General features: G+C 36.2%; 4 protein-coding genes and 1 non-coding gene across 5 annotated transcripts; 1 reads left to right on the top strand and 4 right to left on the bottom strand.

Annotated features, from left to right (window-relative positions):
* Positions 1-209: 209 nt before the first annotated feature.
* LOC104768977 (NAC domain-containing protein 79) lies at positions 210-1,919 on the bottom strand. The gene is made up of 3 exons (XM_010493085.3): positions 1,436-1,919; positions 1,047-1,324; positions 210-939 (listed from the first exon to the last, which is right to left on the bottom strand). Exons 1-3 carry the CDS (start codon positions 1,623-1,625, stop codon positions 415-417), a joined length of 993 nt encoding a protein of 330 aa, XP_010491387.1. The 5' UTR covers positions 1,626-1,919; the 3' UTR covers positions 210-414.
* A 3,367-nt stretch (positions 1,920-5,286) lies between these two features.
* On the top strand, positions 5,287-5,359 carry TRNAA-AGC (transfer RNA alanine (anticodon AGC)). Its single transcript has one exon. It is a non-coding gene; the product is annotated as a tRNA-Ala (tRNA).
* A 206-nt stretch (positions 5,360-5,565) lies between these two features.
* LOC104768976 (F-box protein At5g07670) lies at positions 5,566-7,793 on the bottom strand. The gene is made up of 2 exons (XM_019242452.2): positions 6,206-7,793; positions 5,566-6,008 (listed from the first exon to the last, which is right to left on the bottom strand). The coding sequence occupies exons 1-2, from the start codon at positions 7,378-7,380 to the stop codon at positions 5,741-5,743; spliced, it is 1,443 nt and encodes a 480-aa protein (XP_019097997.2). The 5' UTR covers positions 7,381-7,793; the 3' UTR covers positions 5,566-5,740.
* Positions 7,792-14,980, bottom strand: LOC104768975 (structural maintenance of chromosomes protein 6A). The gene is made up of 27 exons (XM_010493082.3): positions 14,656-14,980; positions 14,253-14,492; positions 14,039-14,094; positions 13,845-13,931; positions 13,440-13,760; positions 12,976-13,095; positions 12,590-12,724; positions 12,398-12,474; positions 12,220-12,295; positions 12,029-12,103; positions 11,820-11,924; positions 11,490-11,659; positions 11,284-11,386; positions 11,065-11,177; positions 10,602-10,803; positions 10,310-10,441; positions 10,115-10,229; positions 9,913-9,998; positions 9,740-9,835; positions 9,464-9,600; positions 9,264-9,366; positions 9,087-9,166; positions 8,897-8,975; positions 8,748-8,805; positions 8,328-8,425; positions 8,113-8,207; positions 7,792-8,021 (listed from the first exon to the last, which is right to left on the bottom strand). The coding sequence occupies exons 1-27, from the start codon at positions 14,846-14,848 to the stop codon at positions 7,964-7,966; spliced, it is 3,210 nt and encodes a 1,069-aa protein (XP_010491384.2). The 5' UTR covers positions 14,849-14,980; the 3' UTR covers positions 7,792-7,963.
* Positions 14,981-15,242: 262 nt separating this feature from the next.
* LOC104772155 (E3 ubiquitin-protein ligase RSL1) lies at positions 15,243-16,675 on the bottom strand. Its single transcript, XM_087505792.1, is given in 4 exon segments — positions 15,243-15,324; positions 15,462-16,196; positions 16,198-16,277; positions 16,388-16,675. Coding segments are annotated over 4 exon segments (1,173 nt in total). The 5' UTR covers positions 16,664-16,675.
* Between the last annotated feature and the right edge of the window lie 205 nt (positions 16,676-16,880).

Genomic DNA, 16,880 nt, shown 5'->3' with positions numbered 1-16,880 from the left:
AACTTCTAGTAGATGTTTGTTTATGCACTTATATCGTTATAAAATACTGTAACGAGAGACGACCACCAGGGGGTTATTATATTTTCCTAAAATCTCCCGACTCTATTATCATAAATGGTTTGAGAAAATGTGAAATAGTAGAACCTGTGTATTCAAATCACCCGCAACTAATTTGCAAGTATGGTTTTCACAAAAAAAATCCACCACAATTGCTTAATAAATTCGATTAATTGCTTCTTTTTATCCTCTTTCTAATAGTATTAACTTTTCCTTGAACATATAATCTAAAGCACCAATAGTGGAAGTAGTGATATATAAATCTATACAAACTTAGCACACCACGCTAAAAGGATAAAAACTTTGCAAAGGTTTTTTTGTACTTGTGACCTAACTTAATGGATTCTTTCTCAGGCTTCAGTAGTTCCAGAAAGGTTCAAGATCAAGGGGACCGGTAGAGGAAGATGGAACTTCTTGATGATCAAATCGTTTCCTCCCAAATTCAAAAACCGATGAATGGTCGGTATTAGAACCTCCTGTTTCCCGCGAAATCGTTTGCCTTTTGTTATTCTCGATCATTGCTTGTAAAACTGACTGTTCTTGCGTAAGAACCGGATTGGAACTCTGTAGGTTCTCCGAAACGTTGATAGATTGATGAGGTTGGTAGAGTGGAATCATCTGTAGAAAATCTGGTTGGATCGAGGAGCTAAGGGAAGAGTTGCTGAAGCAGTTGAGTAATGTGTTTCCTCTGGTTTCAGCTTGGTTGGAGAAGCAGGGCACGTAAACTGGCTCGGTCTTGGTTTTGTCATTGTATGTTGAAGTATCGGTCAAAGGTGGTAAGCTGGACCCGGTTCCATAAGAACCGATTCGGATCAAAGTCGAAATAGGGATCTTCTTGCCTCCAGCAGTTTTATGAAAGACCCTGCATATCACCCATTCATTCTGCCAAATGGAACCAAGCCCCAAAAACAGAGTATAAGACAGAGTTGTAAAACAGAGCAAGAAACAGAGCAAAGCTTGGATTTTTTTTGTTTTTTTTTATTAATTACCTTAGCGGTTTTAGGCAAGTTGTGAGCAGAGAGTTTCCCATCTAGGCGATACTCATGCATCACCCAATTTGTTTTGAGGCCTTTAGGAGCTCTTCCTCTATAGAAAACAAGTGTTTTCTTCATACCAACAAGCGATTTGCCTCGGTATATCTCCTTATCCTTCCCGGTCGCCTTCCAATAACCGGCTTGAGTTGCTCGGTTAGTCCTCAAACCAGTCGGATACTTTCTATCCCTCACACAGAAAAAATACCATTCTTTCTCACCCATTTTTGCTTTATCTACAAGAAAAAAAACACAAGTCCAAACTCATTAGGACTCTAAGAACAATGATAAAAAAAGTAAACTTGTTTGTATGTCAGAAAGAAAACTTGGGTTTTGTTTGAACATACAAGGTAACTCCCAAGGCTCAGCTTTGTTCAAATCCACCTCACCAATAGCTTTAGCCGAGAAAGCCATGTCAAGAACCTTGTTGTGTAGATAGTGGGTTATGAGTTCTTCGTCTGTTGGATGAAACCTGAAACCAGGAGGCAAATCTATCTGCTCATCATCTTCCTTGTGAAACCCGCCGAAAGCTTCCATCTTTTTTGAAAACCTTAAACCCTAAAAAAACTATTTGATCAAATCTTTATTTGATCTTTTTCTCAAACGGTTTTCTTTGAATAGATCGAGAAAGATTTGATCTTGAATGTTTTCAGGAGATGGGTTCAGAGAATATATATAGATATATGGTAGAGAGAGAGAGAGAGAAAGAGAGTAAAGGTGAAAGAGAAGTTAGGGAGAGGATGATTAAGGAGACGCAGAGGAAACTATTAAGGAACGGAACCAAAATGGAACTAGAAAGGAGGAATTTTTTTGACGAAAATGATCGTTTTTACATTATATAATTTTAATACATATATAAAAGTATATTGTTCATATTTTGTGAGAGGAGAAAAGATACGTAGTGTGTAACGCAACTTGGCTAGGTTGTTTTGCACTTTCCTCTTTTTTAAAAGAGAGAAACCTTTTTCTGCTATTTTTTTTACTTAAATAAAATATATATATAAACTATATTCAGAAAAAATAGAAATAGAATTACTTTAATTTTGATTATTTGAATCTAACGCAGTGAATAGCTAGTTATATAAAATTCAACGTTATAATATAAATTCAACATGTAATATCTTAGTATAATTTGAGCGAGTTATTATTAAAACCATCTTTGGTATTAATCAATTCGTTTACAAGTTTGTGCATGTCATTACAAATATTAATAAAATGTTGAAATTCTGATGGTTCTACACAAAATACTCTGATACTAACAATAATACTACTAAGTAGTTTTATTTGTCAACTTATAATACTATTAATTATTTTTGAATACAACTCCGATCCCTCTTCCCAAAAGTAGTTTGACAAATGGTGTTCTCTCTTCCCAAGACTAGTTTGACAAATGGTGTTTCTGCAGTTACTCTTATTGATTCTTTAATTGTGTTTCCTTATTGGTCAAAAATGTTTATGTTACTTTTAGAAAAGTGTACCATTTTTGTAGCATCGGGTATAATCATATAATAGATATAAGTCTCGACCCCGTGAGATCTTATAATTATTAATTCTAAAATTAAAGTTTAATTTAACATTCTATTTCTTATATTGGAATTGTTTTTTTCTAAAGATGTTTAAAGTATTGAGTCCATTAGCCTATTAGACATTTTTTGGTTAGGTAACATTTTATGTGATAATATCATTATACTTCTTCAAAAGTTAAATAACATGAAAAATATATAATATTAGTATAAATCTACCAATAATACTCATCCTAGTAACAAAAATGTGAAAAGAAAAAGAAGAACTCTTAAATAATCTACATCCATTAATGGCATCTACAAACTGTGACTTTTTTTTTTTATCAATGATTAAACTCCATCTGCATGTTTATGAGATTGCTTTAATTATATATACTCATGGCAACGTTAAAGCTATATTGGTATCTCTATGATTTACCTATGCCTTGTGTTTTGTATAATTAGAATACATGTAGACATAGGCACATAGCTACATTAAAAGTGGCCATATTGGTGGTATGTATGGTTTTTCCTATCCAAGCAAATGACATAATGCATAAGGCATCAAGGTGAATCAGTGCTTCCACTAAACACTAAATTTCTTTTAATTTTAACTATAAATTCCAAAGGTACGTACTAGTTCTACTTAGTGACCTAGTATATACCCTCAATGAAAGAATATCTTTGTTTAATTAAACCAGATATTAGGTGACAAATGAGAATGCAGTTTCGACGAAAATACAAACACTATCCCACTTATCGTCTATTTCGACATAGCTAGTAAAAAACGGGGAAAATATACTATTAGGAACAACTTTGAAAGTTATTTTACTATAAAATAATTTACCTCCGTTAAAGGTAAGTACCTATCGTAATAGATCTCCTTTCTTTCTAAATTAGTGATATTCCCTATGATCTTAAAGAAAAACTCTTATATTAATCTTCTTCCAAATTCAAAGCCAGCAGTAATGACAAATTTTGTTTGTCAAGATAGAGGATCAGATAACGAATAAACTAATATAAAAATCGTAGGGGTGAGCAAAGAACTGATCCAATAAGATTTGGTCGTCTAATAAATTAAAATTCTAATTATAGAAAATGTTGCAAATTAGGTTAGTAGGAAAGCGACTAATATTTCTATTTAAGGAAATAGTTCTAATAAGACAAGACCACGTGTGTGGCTGTTTCTCGAGCAATCCCAAAATCTTACGGTCATTAGCATAGTCAACTTGTGCACATCTGCCACGTTATGCCGAGTTTAATCAAACCATGGCGAGTTTAGGTGCCAGCTATTCACCAATTATAAATAAACACGCGTCTTGGTTGAAAGCTAACTACGTATTTATCAATGAAGCAATAGTTGACCTTGCTGGCTAAGCACTGGTCTCGAGTTACGTGGCGGTGCCTTAGTGGCTATTAAAAACACTATCTTTTTTTTTTAGGTGCATTCCTTCGAACGCACAGATAATAAAATTAATGGGGCCGTACAAGAGGACAAAAAATTTGGCCCTAATACGTGAGATGTGAAGTGAAGAACGAGATGGAAAAAGGGCAAAAAAACTAATACAACGAAGTTCGATTAGACCAATTCCTCTATGCACCTTGTACATTGATATTAAAAAAAAAAAAAAACAAAGTTTAATCATTCAGTCGTTTCGTTATAGTTAAGCAAGTTTTTTTTTTTGTTTATGTGCTAATTCAAAGAAAAAAAGTCGTAAGAAATAGAGTTCTTTTGTACAGAAGCAAATTGTATATAAGATATATTGTTCTTATCAAGCGAGATTAAAATATGTTGGTTGGAAGAAAACGTTTTGTTCTTCTACAACATCGAATTTGAATAATGTGCTATATATATATGTTATGTCCCCGGTTCGGAAAATGTTTTGTCTATGATTATGCAGGTTAAGAAAGAGAAAAGAACATTGTGATCACTATGTCTATGTGTAATCCTTTTCTTCTTAAACTATATATAGTAGACCTTTAAAATTTAATAAAAATAAATTAACTTATGTTAGAGGATATAACCGAATCATGGATTCTGAATTATGACTGGCCTTAACACACGAAGTTGAACTTAGTTCACTTTTTTTTTAGAAATTAATTTTGTTACTTATAATCACAACATGTTCAATTAATCAAATACTCATGACAAGAAAAATAAAAATTGAGAACAATGTTGTCCGGTATTCACAATTTCACATGCACACATTGCAATATGTAGTAAACAACAATAATTAGTTGAGCCAGAACCCTTATTTTTTTATTTCATAATTAAAACTGCACAGTGTGTATATTATTTTTGCCAAAAAATGAGATTCACATAGAATGTGGAACAAAGCCGGCCCATGTGAGATTTATGGTGTAAAACGAAAAAAAAAGAGAGATAAATATGTATGTATATATGGATGAACCTAAACCACTTAAGAAAACCTAATTCAAGTTGTAACAGTTTTATATTGTTTACTGGCCTAATTAGGCAATAACTGGACATCACATGTACACTTTTCTCAGTTGGGGAACACACACACATATCAATATATTGAGTTTTATCTATTTTTGTGCTGCAGAAGTTCAGAATGGTATATTAACGAATTAAAATCTGGAATGGGAACAAAAAAAATCTGCAATGGGAAACAAAAAGGCAAAAAAAGAGATTGGCAGAGATATATAGGTTTCTACTAAATAGATTACCAAATGGGGATGTAGCTCAGATGGTAGAGCGCTCGCTTAGCATGCGAGAGGTACGGGGATCGATACCCCGCATCTCCATATTTCTTTCTCTTTTCTCATTTTTTTCTATTTTTTTGTTTTACTTTAAATTATGGTTGATTTCTTGAGCATGAAAACAGCTCTAAATACGAGTAAGAATGATCTATTGATTAATTTTTGTGATGAGCTTTTTATATCTTCACAGTTTTTTACTCTGCAAAAAATCTACTCAATCAGTAGTTACTAGTATCTTTGCAAAGGGAAAGTAAGGTAAAGTTGTGAACCTGTAGCTATGAATCTCTGATTACAAACATAGAATGGATTTTTAAAAAGTAGAATTTACAGTAATTGCTACAAATTGTTCAACGAGAAGTAACAAAGAAAGGGAACCTAAGAAACTTTCAAAAAAAACATTAAAGAGAGTTAGGCAGTAGTAAACTTTCATGTTTTCTTGAAAAATTTCCCACCTTTACCACCAATTCCGGTCTCTATAAGGCTTGAAGATAGATGCGATCTGGTGTCTGGTCTCCACTGCAATTCCACTAAAGCTGAGAACAGAGCTGACAGCGACGGAGAGACTTCTGAATCTTTTATGTTCTTGCACGAAACCACTTTCAGATGTTCTAACTCGTGCCAATGTAGAATCACTGATTCTAGACCTGATGTTGTTAACAATGAGCATCCTTCCAGATACAGTAGCTTCACTCTCCTGCAAGCCCAACAGACAATGAAATTACCAAAACGATTCATACTTTTAATATCGACAAGATCTAATGGATTTACTACTACTAGCAGCAATGAAATTGGCTAACGGCTGCAACTTAAAAGATCACATTGTTCCTAGAGATTCATATGGTGCTATCAAACATCAAAAGCAGAAAAAGGGAATATAAAGTTTTGTAGTACCCGAAAGCCGTAGCCAAGCTGAAGATATCATCATCCAATCCCCAACAATCTTGGAAAACAATCTCTCTCGCCGCTTCACATATCTTAAACAGAGCCTTTACGGTATTCTTATCTCTTAACTGACACTTCTCCAACTGCAAACGCTCGAGAGCAGGACAACAACAACTCAACTCCTCATCTGGATCATTATCAATCTTTTTACAAGACACGAGTCTCAGCGTCTTGAGATTCTCACAATAACGAAGCCCTCCAAGCCAACCCGACTCCATCTTGTGATCACAAACAGTGAGTTCCTCAAGCATTTGACAACATTCACCTATTTCTTTAATCCCATCAAACCCTCCCTCACATCCAACAAGCTCAAGCTTCACCAGTCTCTTGCAACCTTGAGCCAAAATCATCAAACCGATATCCGAAACCAAAGAGTGATACAAACCATCAACATTCACAACCAATCTCAAGATCTGCAGATTCTCAAACGCACCAATGCCGAGCAAAACACTATCAGAACACTTGTGCAACTCGAGTTCTTGCAACATGGAACACTCTTCAGCTACATTCAACAACCCTAGTTCACTAGTATTGGTCACAACTAGTTTCCTGAGATTAGAGCAACCACCAGCAAGAGCTTTTAACCCTCTATCAACTACCTCAACAGACAATAGATTCTCCTCAAAGAAACTCCAACTCTGATAAGACCCTACTACATCAACAGTAAACGAAACTATCCTGTGGTTAACTAAAATACCTGAATTTGGCGGCGAAATCAAACACCCACTGACCAAATCAACAGTATCCAGATTGGGAAACCTCGAGATCAGCCGACCAGACGCTAGAAACCCCCAATCAGATAACCTAAGAGATCTTACAAGACGACCATGGAGTTTAAACCATCTCTTGCAAACCAAGGAGAGATTTTTCCGGTGAGATTTAGGGATTTTTTCAATGATTCTGATGAGAATGAGGTCAGGTAAGAGAAGCGTGAAATCAGGAGGGAGTAGGGTTTTGGATTTGGAGATTGGAGTTGGAGGGGTCAAAGACTGAAACTTTGCGGCGAAATCAAGCGGAGAAGAAGTCAATAAATGGTGATGGTTAACCCAAAGTTCAGACCAGCTCGCTCGTCGCTTCTTCAATGGTGAAACTGGACTGTTCTCCTTCTTCCCTCTATAAGACATCACTTCTTCACATTCTTCTTCTTCTCCGCCTCCTTCCTTGAAAGCAACGTTCTTGAAGGGTTTTTCTCGGGAAAAAAAAGGTTTGGTTTTTATTTTCCCGAGAAAAAAAGAAAAGCTTTTTAACGGATTTGTGCAATTAAAATGGAAAGTTTGAAGCTTTTGCGAAACGGGAACTTGCAATCACTCACAGAGAAGAAAAAGAATTTTGTTTTTAGGGATTTTAAGATTTTTTTGGTTTAAGAAAGAAGAAAATAAAAATATTATTTTTGTTTTTGTGTCTCTCTTTAAACGAAAGATTCGGTCTCTCTTTTTGTTTTTCTGGAAACTGTTTAGATTTGTAGGAATAATGTACAAACGGTCTCAATTGAACAGTGAAGAAAGGAGAAAATTTAAAACCTGTCACTCTCAATCTTTTCGTCCACTAAGATCATAATCATTATATCTATCTGTTTACAGATACTGACAAAAGAGAAACATCCAAGAAATTGATTTAGGATTACAAGATTTGCCGATTTACTCATTAGTACAATTAAGTTATTGAGGATTTTACAAAAAAAGAAAGAGAGGTTCTTCTTTCTTTGGCTCAAGAACGAGGAGCAGCTAGTTGTTGCTTCTTTACCATCTCGTGTGACTTCACCATACTGTTGTTACAAAGATGGATTATTGTTACTACATGGTTTCACTTTGTTTTGTATTTTGATCTAAACGGAACTAAGTAAAGTGGAAAGTTACCTGATATCATGAGGAGTGATGAATATCCACTGTGAACCTTTCTCTATTGCAAAATCAACCAATGTGTCTAAGCTGATTTTCCTGCTAACTGCGTCCTGAGATTTGCAGAAACCGAACCGTTTTTAACTGCTTTATTTCTATGTAAGGTGTTTGATATTTGTTTTAGCAGCTTTGACAATAGAGTGTATGTCATGATGTAAGAAGATGATTCTTACCATAAATACATCAAATTCGTCCATTGCTCGAATTGGGGCTTCAGTCATCCTGTGAAGAGCTAATGCAAAGCATAAAGTCGAGAAAGACCGTTCCCCACCTGAATTTTACGACAAGAGGATTAACTAACTTTGAAGCTGGCTAGAACAACTGATAATTTTCAACTAATAAGGTTATACTCTCAATGGAGAATTAGCTTCCAGAGATTTAGCAATAAGAAAGTCAGAAATAGGACAACAACAAAGAGGCCAATAGCAAACAAAGGTTGAGACGATGTTAGATTCTTTGATTTAAGTTTCATGTTTCAAGGGCTTTGATACTTAAATCTCATCCATTGAGCCTTTTACTGCCCACCCTTGTTCTAATGTTTCGAATGTAGGATTTTATGTCCCAATTCATTCAAATCTAGAGTAGAAAAGCACCTGAAAGTCCTCTTGTGTCTCGAACAGCACTGTTTGTTGCATCTTGAGGCATCTTAACCTGTTGAAGAAAGAAATGCAACCAACACAGTTAATTAATGTCATAATATGGACACATCAGATGCAAAACGTAGCATTATGGCTCCAATTACCTCTAGGGACAAAGTTTTGTCTGGATAAGAGACCATGATTTGTCCACTGATACCTTTTTTACTTAAGTTAGAGTTGAATCTGCTTTGATGATCACCAATCAAGGAAAATAGCATATGAAAATCACATAACTAAAGTGAGAACTATAAATTATCCAATGTTATTGGTAATAATGGGCAAAAAAATTCGTACTGCCAAGTTAACTGGCGCTTCAGATGAGATTTATTTAATTGGAGCTTGCTCTGCCGTGAACCTACCACATCTCTGCAGACCTGATTAAACAGTAATGCACACATTAAACGAATTAGGATATGCATATTGAAATTTTGGATAAGGAAGATATATCTATAAACAATTGCAAGGTTTAACCTTGAGCTTTTCTCGAAAGCTTTTGTAAATTTTGCTTTTCTTCCTAATCTTCTGTTCTTTTTCATCGTGCATAATCCTGAGGTCATCGATTGATTCAGAATACCTGTATCAACAAAAGATATAAGCATGCAACCTTAACAGGCATTCAACAGGAAATTTCCGTATGTAGGAACAATCACAAGGCATATAAATTTACGCACTTGGCATTCTCTCGGCTCAGCCTATGATTTATTTTGTTAATCTGAGCACTAAGCTGCAAAGGAGTGGCCCCATCCCAAGGGCCCAAAGCTCTTATCTCACTCTCAGGACAAATGATTGAGGCCTTCTCATTATTTTCCTGAAATTGCAGCAGTTGAACGAAGCATATATATAAAAAATGAATCCAAGAGCAATAAGTAACTTGCACTGCTCATTTTGATATTTCTGTCCTTTTTCGTTTATATTACTAGCGGAATTTCATAATTGCTTATTCTAACCTGCCGCTTCGTTTCAAGATCCTGATATAAAACTTCAGCCTGTTTGATATCGGGTAAGACCTTGTCCTTCATAAGAATCTCATAATGGTTCTTCTCCTGAAACAGAATCACAATTAAGTTCTAAGTGTAAGTGCAAAACAAGTAAAGAACCAAACTCTTAAAAGAAGGCGCACCGTTTCTGCGTATTGGAGTTTTTCTTCTATCTCCTTTAGCTCGTTCTCTGCTTTCTCAAGAGATTCAATTTCACCCTTGGCTGACTCTGCATATACATTTTAGCTTGAACTATATTAAAGCAAATTTGGCTGTAAATTAAAGATGGTTAATCTTTCTAGGATTAACACAGATCCAAGAAAAATCAATGTATCGACAACATACCACATAAGTTTTCATATGAAGCTTTAAGTTCATTAGCCTTTAATTCAGCTTCATCCAAACCGTCTTGAAACTTTTCCAGCAAGGATTCTTTCTCCTTTATCTCTTCTCGGAATCTCTGAGAAATACAAAGAGCGCAATCAAGAATGATGCTACGGGAATATTGACAATCAAACAGTTTCAACCAATATAACAAACCATGCTTTCTAGATGAAGCTCATCAACACTTGATGTAGGTGATGCTTTCGTTTCAGAAGCGACTGAATTTTTCAGATCCTGCATTTCAAGTTCCTTCCTCGTCAAATCTTTCTCTAGTTGGGTGCGTTGCTTCTGTACATTGACCCAAAAAAATGCAAACTTAAGCTTTGCGGAAAGAAGCGAAATGTATCAGTTAAAGACAGTTTAAAGTTGGGCACATTAATTTGACATGACCAGTTCAGTGCATTAAACAATGGATACATCTAAAGTGACACTAGTAATGTTACACTACCTTCAGTCCGCGCATTTTAGATTCAAGACCCTCGAGATTCATTTCTGCCTCCCTCTTTTGTCCCCTGCATTCTTGTATGTCCCTTTGTTCTTTTGAGGCCTCTATTTCAAGATCTTTGATTTGGTCATCGAAAGAAGCACACAATCGAGTAGTCCTTCGAGGATGAGGAGGAAGCGTAGTCTGAACAGGTCCACGGGAAAACCTAAGAAAAGAATAGGTTGAATACTGTTACGTTGGCGCAGATCTTCCTCTATAGTTGAAATCAATATAACTACATAGCTTTTTCCACTAATCACGCCAATAACTCAGTGAAATCGTCAGAAGTGGGTTCTAGTGGTAGTTCTCATTTTACAAATTTGTAGACACGTGATATGTCAGTATCCCTCCATTTATAATTTGAACTAAATATATGTGTTTGGCTCTCTAAAAGATTTGTTCTCGCCATTTTTAACTGGCAACTTACATTCTGTATCCATCTATAGTGAAAACATCCTTCAGATTCAAGAGCCTTCTCTCAAAGGCAATGGTCTTGCCAACCTCATAATTTTCTGCAAGCACTTGCCTCTCGACACCACTCTGGAAATATCCAGAAACCAAAGCTTAATGAATACTACTATACAGAGGTTGGAAGGTGAAAAGTTAGTAATATACTAATGTAGAGAATATCTGTAAGTAAGATTACCATATCCACCAAGACATTAAGAACAGTATTATTCTCAGAGTGCAAGACAGAGAGAATAGTTGGGTGTTCTGTTTGAGGAATCATGTGCCTTGGTATACTTAACCTGCATAAACAATAATAACCATGGCGTTTGCAATATAACTAAATCTATCCATTCATCAAAGCAGAACATAAACAAAAATATTGGAAAGTGACTTTCAGATTACCTTGGTCTTGAAAAGTCATAGATGATAATCTTCAGATTGTTATAATTTGCTTCCTTTCCACAGTGTCGCAAAGTAACTAAATCTTTATGATCGTTCACAATAAAGGCATTCAGGAGGTTGCCAAGAGCTTGTTCAACTGCAGAAGCCCATCTATTACCATTGACCAATGTCTGTAGAAAACCAAAATTAGAAAAATTCACACTAAAACAGCAGAGATTGTTATCATAACACTTGAAAATGTCAGCTTTTCTTTACGCCATGCATGGTCCATACGAGAAAACATGTTATTCTTTGTGCAAAGATGTGTGGAAGGGAATAACAGAAACTTACCACATGAGCACCAATCGGACCAATGGGTGGCTTATTAAATCTGCGGTGATGTCTCTCAATAGCCCGCAAGAGATTAATGACTCTGTCCCCTCCAAATGCGGTAACCTAGCAAGAGAAATTATCCAACTAATCCTCAAGATCATCATCCTCTAAGAGAATAGAAATAACATATAAAGCCTGCAAGCAGATCCATGTAATTGGATAAGCACCTTATTTGTTTGATGTTTCTTCAGATCATTGATCTGTGTGTTTATGCTTCTTTGCTTCTTTTCATGGTCTCTAATCTAGAAACCAAAGAGCCAAAAATAGTTGAATATAAGTAACTTTAAATGGCTACAACAAAAAGGTGACACTATCTAAAACAACAACACAAATAAGAGACAGGGTAAGACTAAGATACCATAGCCTCTATGTGTTCCTTCTCTTGCCCTCCAGCTAATGCCTTTTCTATTACCACGTTCTCCTCCTCTTTCAAACTAAAATTGTAATATATTTAATCCATGCTTAGCCAACAAAAAAAAGAAGAAGAAGATAGTGAAAAGGGATAGCTGAAGAAAAAAATCAAAAAACATAATGACCTGGAAAGCAATGATTCAGCCTTCTCAACCTCTAGCTTCAATAGATTCAGTTTTTCTTCAATTTCGGATTGTTCAGCCTGCATCATTAGCAGCCAGTAAAACGTCTATACACTCACACTAAACTACTCCTCAATCACCATATCAAAGACTGAGCATAAAACTAAAAGGATCTTAGTTTGCGAAAAGGTGGACCTGTGTGCTTCTTGTAGTCATTTCATTAATATCTCCAATCTGTCGTTCAAGCCTCCTAACAAGATCCTTAATCTTCTGAATGTTGTTGCACTTATGTTGGAATTCTTCTTCTAAAGCGATCTTCTCTCTTGCAGCCTGTTTCAAATTGTATGTCAAGTACACACAGATGCGAAAAGTATCTAAACAAGCGTAATTTTAAAACTACACTATGAGAACATTCTATTAACGAGGTCAAGAGCAGTTCCTATCAGAGTCATGCAATCCCAATATATCAATAAGAAAAAATATTTGATAAATCCATTCACATGTTTCTCTCGTTTTCCTAACTGCTCAATAAGAAAATATAGTTTGTAAGATAATTCTTTAAAAACTAATTTTTAACATACCATCTTCACTGATTGCCGCAAACATTCTATCTCTCTCTTCATCGCAGTCGATTCATCCATCAGGCAAGCAACTTGAGCTTTCTTCTCGGTCAAACTTACCCTTAAAGATTCCACCTCACCCTAAATAAAAGCTCAGTTGTAATCAACTTCATGATGAAGGATTCAAGTGATATGATAAGGTATCATTGATGCCACAAATCGAGTATTTAAGTGTATAAGCAAATATAAATTTTAGAAACTCAACCTCACTTAAATAAAGAGAACACAAGGGGTAATCCGTATGACCCTATAAGAATCTTTTAGGGGAGAACTAACCTCAAGCTTCAAGATTCTTTATTGAATACAACTAATAAACCTCAGTGTTATAGTATCCAAGAGAAGTTTAGACAGGTCATGCACACCCTGCATATTTCTGATTGTGCATAGCAGTTTAAATGTGAGGTAATAAGAACATATTTACTTACCAGTTTCTGATCAATTCTATTTTGACAAGTAGGCACTCGTTCTTTGAGTTTGACGATCTTCTCAGTCTGTTCCTTGAGCTGCCTATCCACATCATATACCCATGACCAAGCTAGTTTCTTTTTCAAATGCAGCAACTGTTGGGTTATTTCTTCAAATTGCTCCATATTCTTGATCTTTTGAAGCAACTCACTGATCTCCTTTTCTATTGGTTGTATGGTCTTCTCCATCTCATCCAGAAGAGCATTTGCAGATTCCAACTTTGTGTCAATACTTTGAAGAAGTTCATCGACTTGCTGAAGAAGGGTTGCTTTATAAAAGAACTGCAGAACAAAAAAAAAAAAAGCTTTCAGCAAAACTATCAACAAAATTAACTTCACCACATGCTGATTTACAAAGATATATACCTGGAATTTATCTTTGTCATTTCCAGAATTTAAAAACTCCCTGCTCTTTTCTTGACTCATGATCACACAGGGATTCTCAACATCAATCTAGCCAAAAAAAAAAAAAAAGCATAACGCAGATGCAAGCAATGAATACCACAAATATAACATATATGCTCATACTTGTAAACTTGAATCAAAGAGCAAAAGCTCACATTATAATGTTCAACAAGTTCCCGTAGCTCCTCCCGTCGGCTAGATATTTTTCTTCCTGCACAACACAATTCAGAAGATTTACACATGACACACAGTAAGACTTGAGACATAACAAGTAAGAAGATATACAATGACAATCAATAGCGAGAACAAGATGTATATAAGGCAAATCAAGCAGAAGCACAGACTAGAAAGACAGAAACTTTAATCAACCTTGATGATCCTTGAGAACCGTTAAACTAGTGGAATCAGATATCCTGCGTTCAACAGTCAGGGTATCACCATATATCTCAGGCTTAAAAGCATCCCCTCCTTGGTTTCTCAGTTCAACATGAACAAGAGCATAGCTGCATCCAGTTTTTATGAAATCTTGCAGCGAAGTGGCGCGCTGAGTACCTTTGGCTCGACATCCAAAGGCAACACGTAGCGCAGTCAGTATTGCACTCTTACCACCTGGTTTGAGCACGAACCAAAATAACTCAAAGCTAAAAAAAAGATCCGTCCTTTACCGAAAATTACAGTAACCCAGCTCGAGAAAACGAAGCCACAAGCCAATTTTTTAAATTTTAAAGCAATAAAAAAAGCCCAATTTGGAAAAAAAAAAAAAAAAACTTACTTCCGTTTTGACCAGTGATGAAATTAACAGAGTCGCCAAACTCAATCTCGAGATTATCGTGGCACATAAAATTCTCAAGGCGTATCCTAACGATTGTACCGGAGCTAGGTCGTTGATCCTTGAAAGAATCGCCATGTTCATGTTCCTCATCCATCTCTCTGTGGCTTTCTAGGGTTTTCGCAGTCTCTAGCATCGAAGGATGTGTACACTAATAGATGTTCAATGCGCGGGAACAAAATAAACACGTGTGATATTTTAATTGGTTACAAAGTACCTTTGGACCTTTGGACATTATCAAATACACTCCAAATGATTTATTTTACCCACTATGAAATTATCGATTCAATTGAATAAATAAATAAAAAAGAGTAATTTTTCTACTTTTATTGCAAATTTCTTTTTTTTTTTTTTTTTTTTTTTTAGGATTTTGATTCCACACCGTCAATTCTTCTTTGACCAATGAAGTACATATAACCAAATTTCTCAAGAAGAAAAATAATGAAATTTGAAGTACAAAAGTTCAAGTTTCTCTTCCTCTGTAAAGACCAAATCCACGAAACCCGTTCCCTAGCTACTAGGAGGATAAATCATAGCTCGGGCTCCTTGTAACAACATCCGGTTTCCTTGTTCCACTCAGCTTCACAGACGTAACAGAACTGGTATCCGCATCTGCGAGGATTTCACAAGACAAAAGAACCAAAATCAACATACAATAATTGATAAACAAATGTGCAACCAAAACAACACATTATATAATTAATAACAAGAGCCATGAGTCAAGAGAGAGATAGAGAGAGAGAGGGTACGAGCAGGTAATACGGTTGCAACCTCTATCATCATCAAATACAAGTATCCGCTTGCAATTCCTGCATCTCCTCCATCCTAAACTCTTAGCCATAGCTTCGTAACATCCCGCATGAGATGTCTTATAAGTCTCTGTTTCACGGAATTCATCACATGTCATGTTATAGTGCCATTCTGTTCTGCAGTTGTCGCAGTAACAATACCCACACCCCATGCACTTTCTGGCTCCTCCTAAAAGCTCAGCATCAGCGAAGAACGTTTTTGAGTATTCAATTAGCTTGGTCTTCTCCATTCTAACCGTACATTCGACTGGCGGCCACGGACAGCCTGTAGTCTCTTGCTTTTTGATCCTCCTCTCCTCTTGTCGGGTCATATGATCAAGCAGCGCAGCCTCCGAAAGATATTCAGTCATGTATCTAACCCGCCCAGGATCCAAAACACCTTCACAATCCTCGCTGTGTAGTACCGAGTTGCAACCCAAGCTTGGGCACTTTGCTGGTTTATGCCAATCTAGTGCCTCGTCGACTAGTCTCTTAATGCAAGCAACGCAGAAGCGGTGGAAACAACCAGGTACCTCAAACTTGTCATCACATGGGACGTCTTCACAGCATATTGGACAAGTCTCCATGTAGACGTCACCTTCACGCCACCTGATCTGGGAAACTATAGCAGCTCTGGCATGCTCAAGGACAAAAGCGATGCCACCCCTGCTCACAGATGCAGGAAGTGCTTCGCAACGAGAATCTGCTCTGAAGAAGAGCCACTTCCTTCACAAGTGTTGCTACACTGGACTCGCTTGGTTCAGCTTTACCTGTTACCTGTCACAAACAATAGAAAGAAAAAAACATGAGTCATCAAAACCTAACAATTACACACATATATACTATATATATGTCGTATACTTATATGGGGTTCAGTAATTAATTACGTATTCTAAGATATTGGAATCATCACAGAAGAATGTGACCCTTGCCAAATCGAGCTCCAACGCCCACTTCAACCCATAAACTAAGGCCGCCAATTCCGCAACCTCCTGCTGTGTGGACTCTTCATCTCCCAGAGCTTTCTTCATCTCATATAGTCGGTTATCCTCGGGGTCACAGATGGCCACACCAAAACCACCGATCTGCCTAGTCTCGTCCTTAACCACCTCTTCACTCACCAGACCCTTGCAGTATAACCGATAGGACGACGTCTCGCACATCGTGTAAGGCTTCTTGATGATTTGTTTCTTGCTTTTGTGAACTTTAAAAACGTTTGTGCTAAAAGAAAAAAAAACGAAAGAGAGGCCACAAGAGATTACCTCAATCCGGAATCAGCCTTTCTCTTTTTATACATGCAAAACTTCACACAAAAAAAGGAAAACAGTGGTTTTGCCTTTTTGTCAAAATAGCAAGTATATGAATGTATAAAAAAGGAAA

Source organism: Camelina sativa, chromosome 20, assembly GCF_030686135.1.
Source record: "Camelina sativa cultivar CO46 ecotype springtype chromosome 20, ASM3068613v1".
Taxonomy (NCBI): Eukaryota; Viridiplantae; Streptophyta; class Magnoliopsida; order Brassicales; family Brassicaceae; genus Camelina; species Camelina sativa.
This window is presented reverse-complemented; position numbering and strand designations above follow the sequence as displayed.

What these genes read in the sequence shown, in the direction of transcription:
- LOC104768976 (XM_019242452.2), bottom strand. Translation starts at nt 7,380, where the DNA reads ATGTCTTATAGAGGGAAGAAGGAGAACAGTCCAGTTTCACCATTGAAG. An exon ending in AGCTTGGCTACGGCTTTCGG is followed by an intron (nt 6,009 to 6,205) that starts GTACTACAAAAC and finishes TTGGGCTTGCAG; the next exon opens with GAGAGTGAAGCTACTGTATC.
- LOC104768977 (XM_010493085.3), bottom strand. Translation starts at nt 1,625, where the DNA reads ATGGAAGCTTTCGGCGGGTTTCACAAGGAAGATGATGAGCAGATAGAT. An exon ending in TGAGCCTTGGGAGTTACCTT is followed by an intron (nt 1,325 to 1,435) that starts GTATGTTCAAAC and finishes TTTTTCTTGTAG; the next exon opens with ATAAAGCAAAAATGGGTGAG. An exon ending in ACTTGCCTAAAACCGCTAAG is followed by an intron (nt 940 to 1,046) that starts GTAATTAATAAA and finishes TCCATTTGGCAG; the next exon opens with AATGAATGGGTGATATGCAG.
- LOC104768975 (XM_010493082.3), bottom strand. Translation starts at nt 14,848, where the DNA reads ATGCTAGAGACTGCGAAAACCCTAGAAAGCCACAGAGAGATGGATGAG. An exon ending in TGCGGCAATCAGTGAAGATG is followed by an intron (nt 12,725 to 12,975) that starts GTATGTTAAAAA and finishes AATTTGAAACAG; the next exon opens with GCTGCAAGAGAGAAGATCGC. An exon ending in AGGAACACATAGAGGCTATG is followed by an intron (nt 12,104 to 12,219) that starts GTATCTTAGTCT and finishes TTTGGTTTCTAG; the next exon opens with ATTAGAGACCATGAAAAGAA.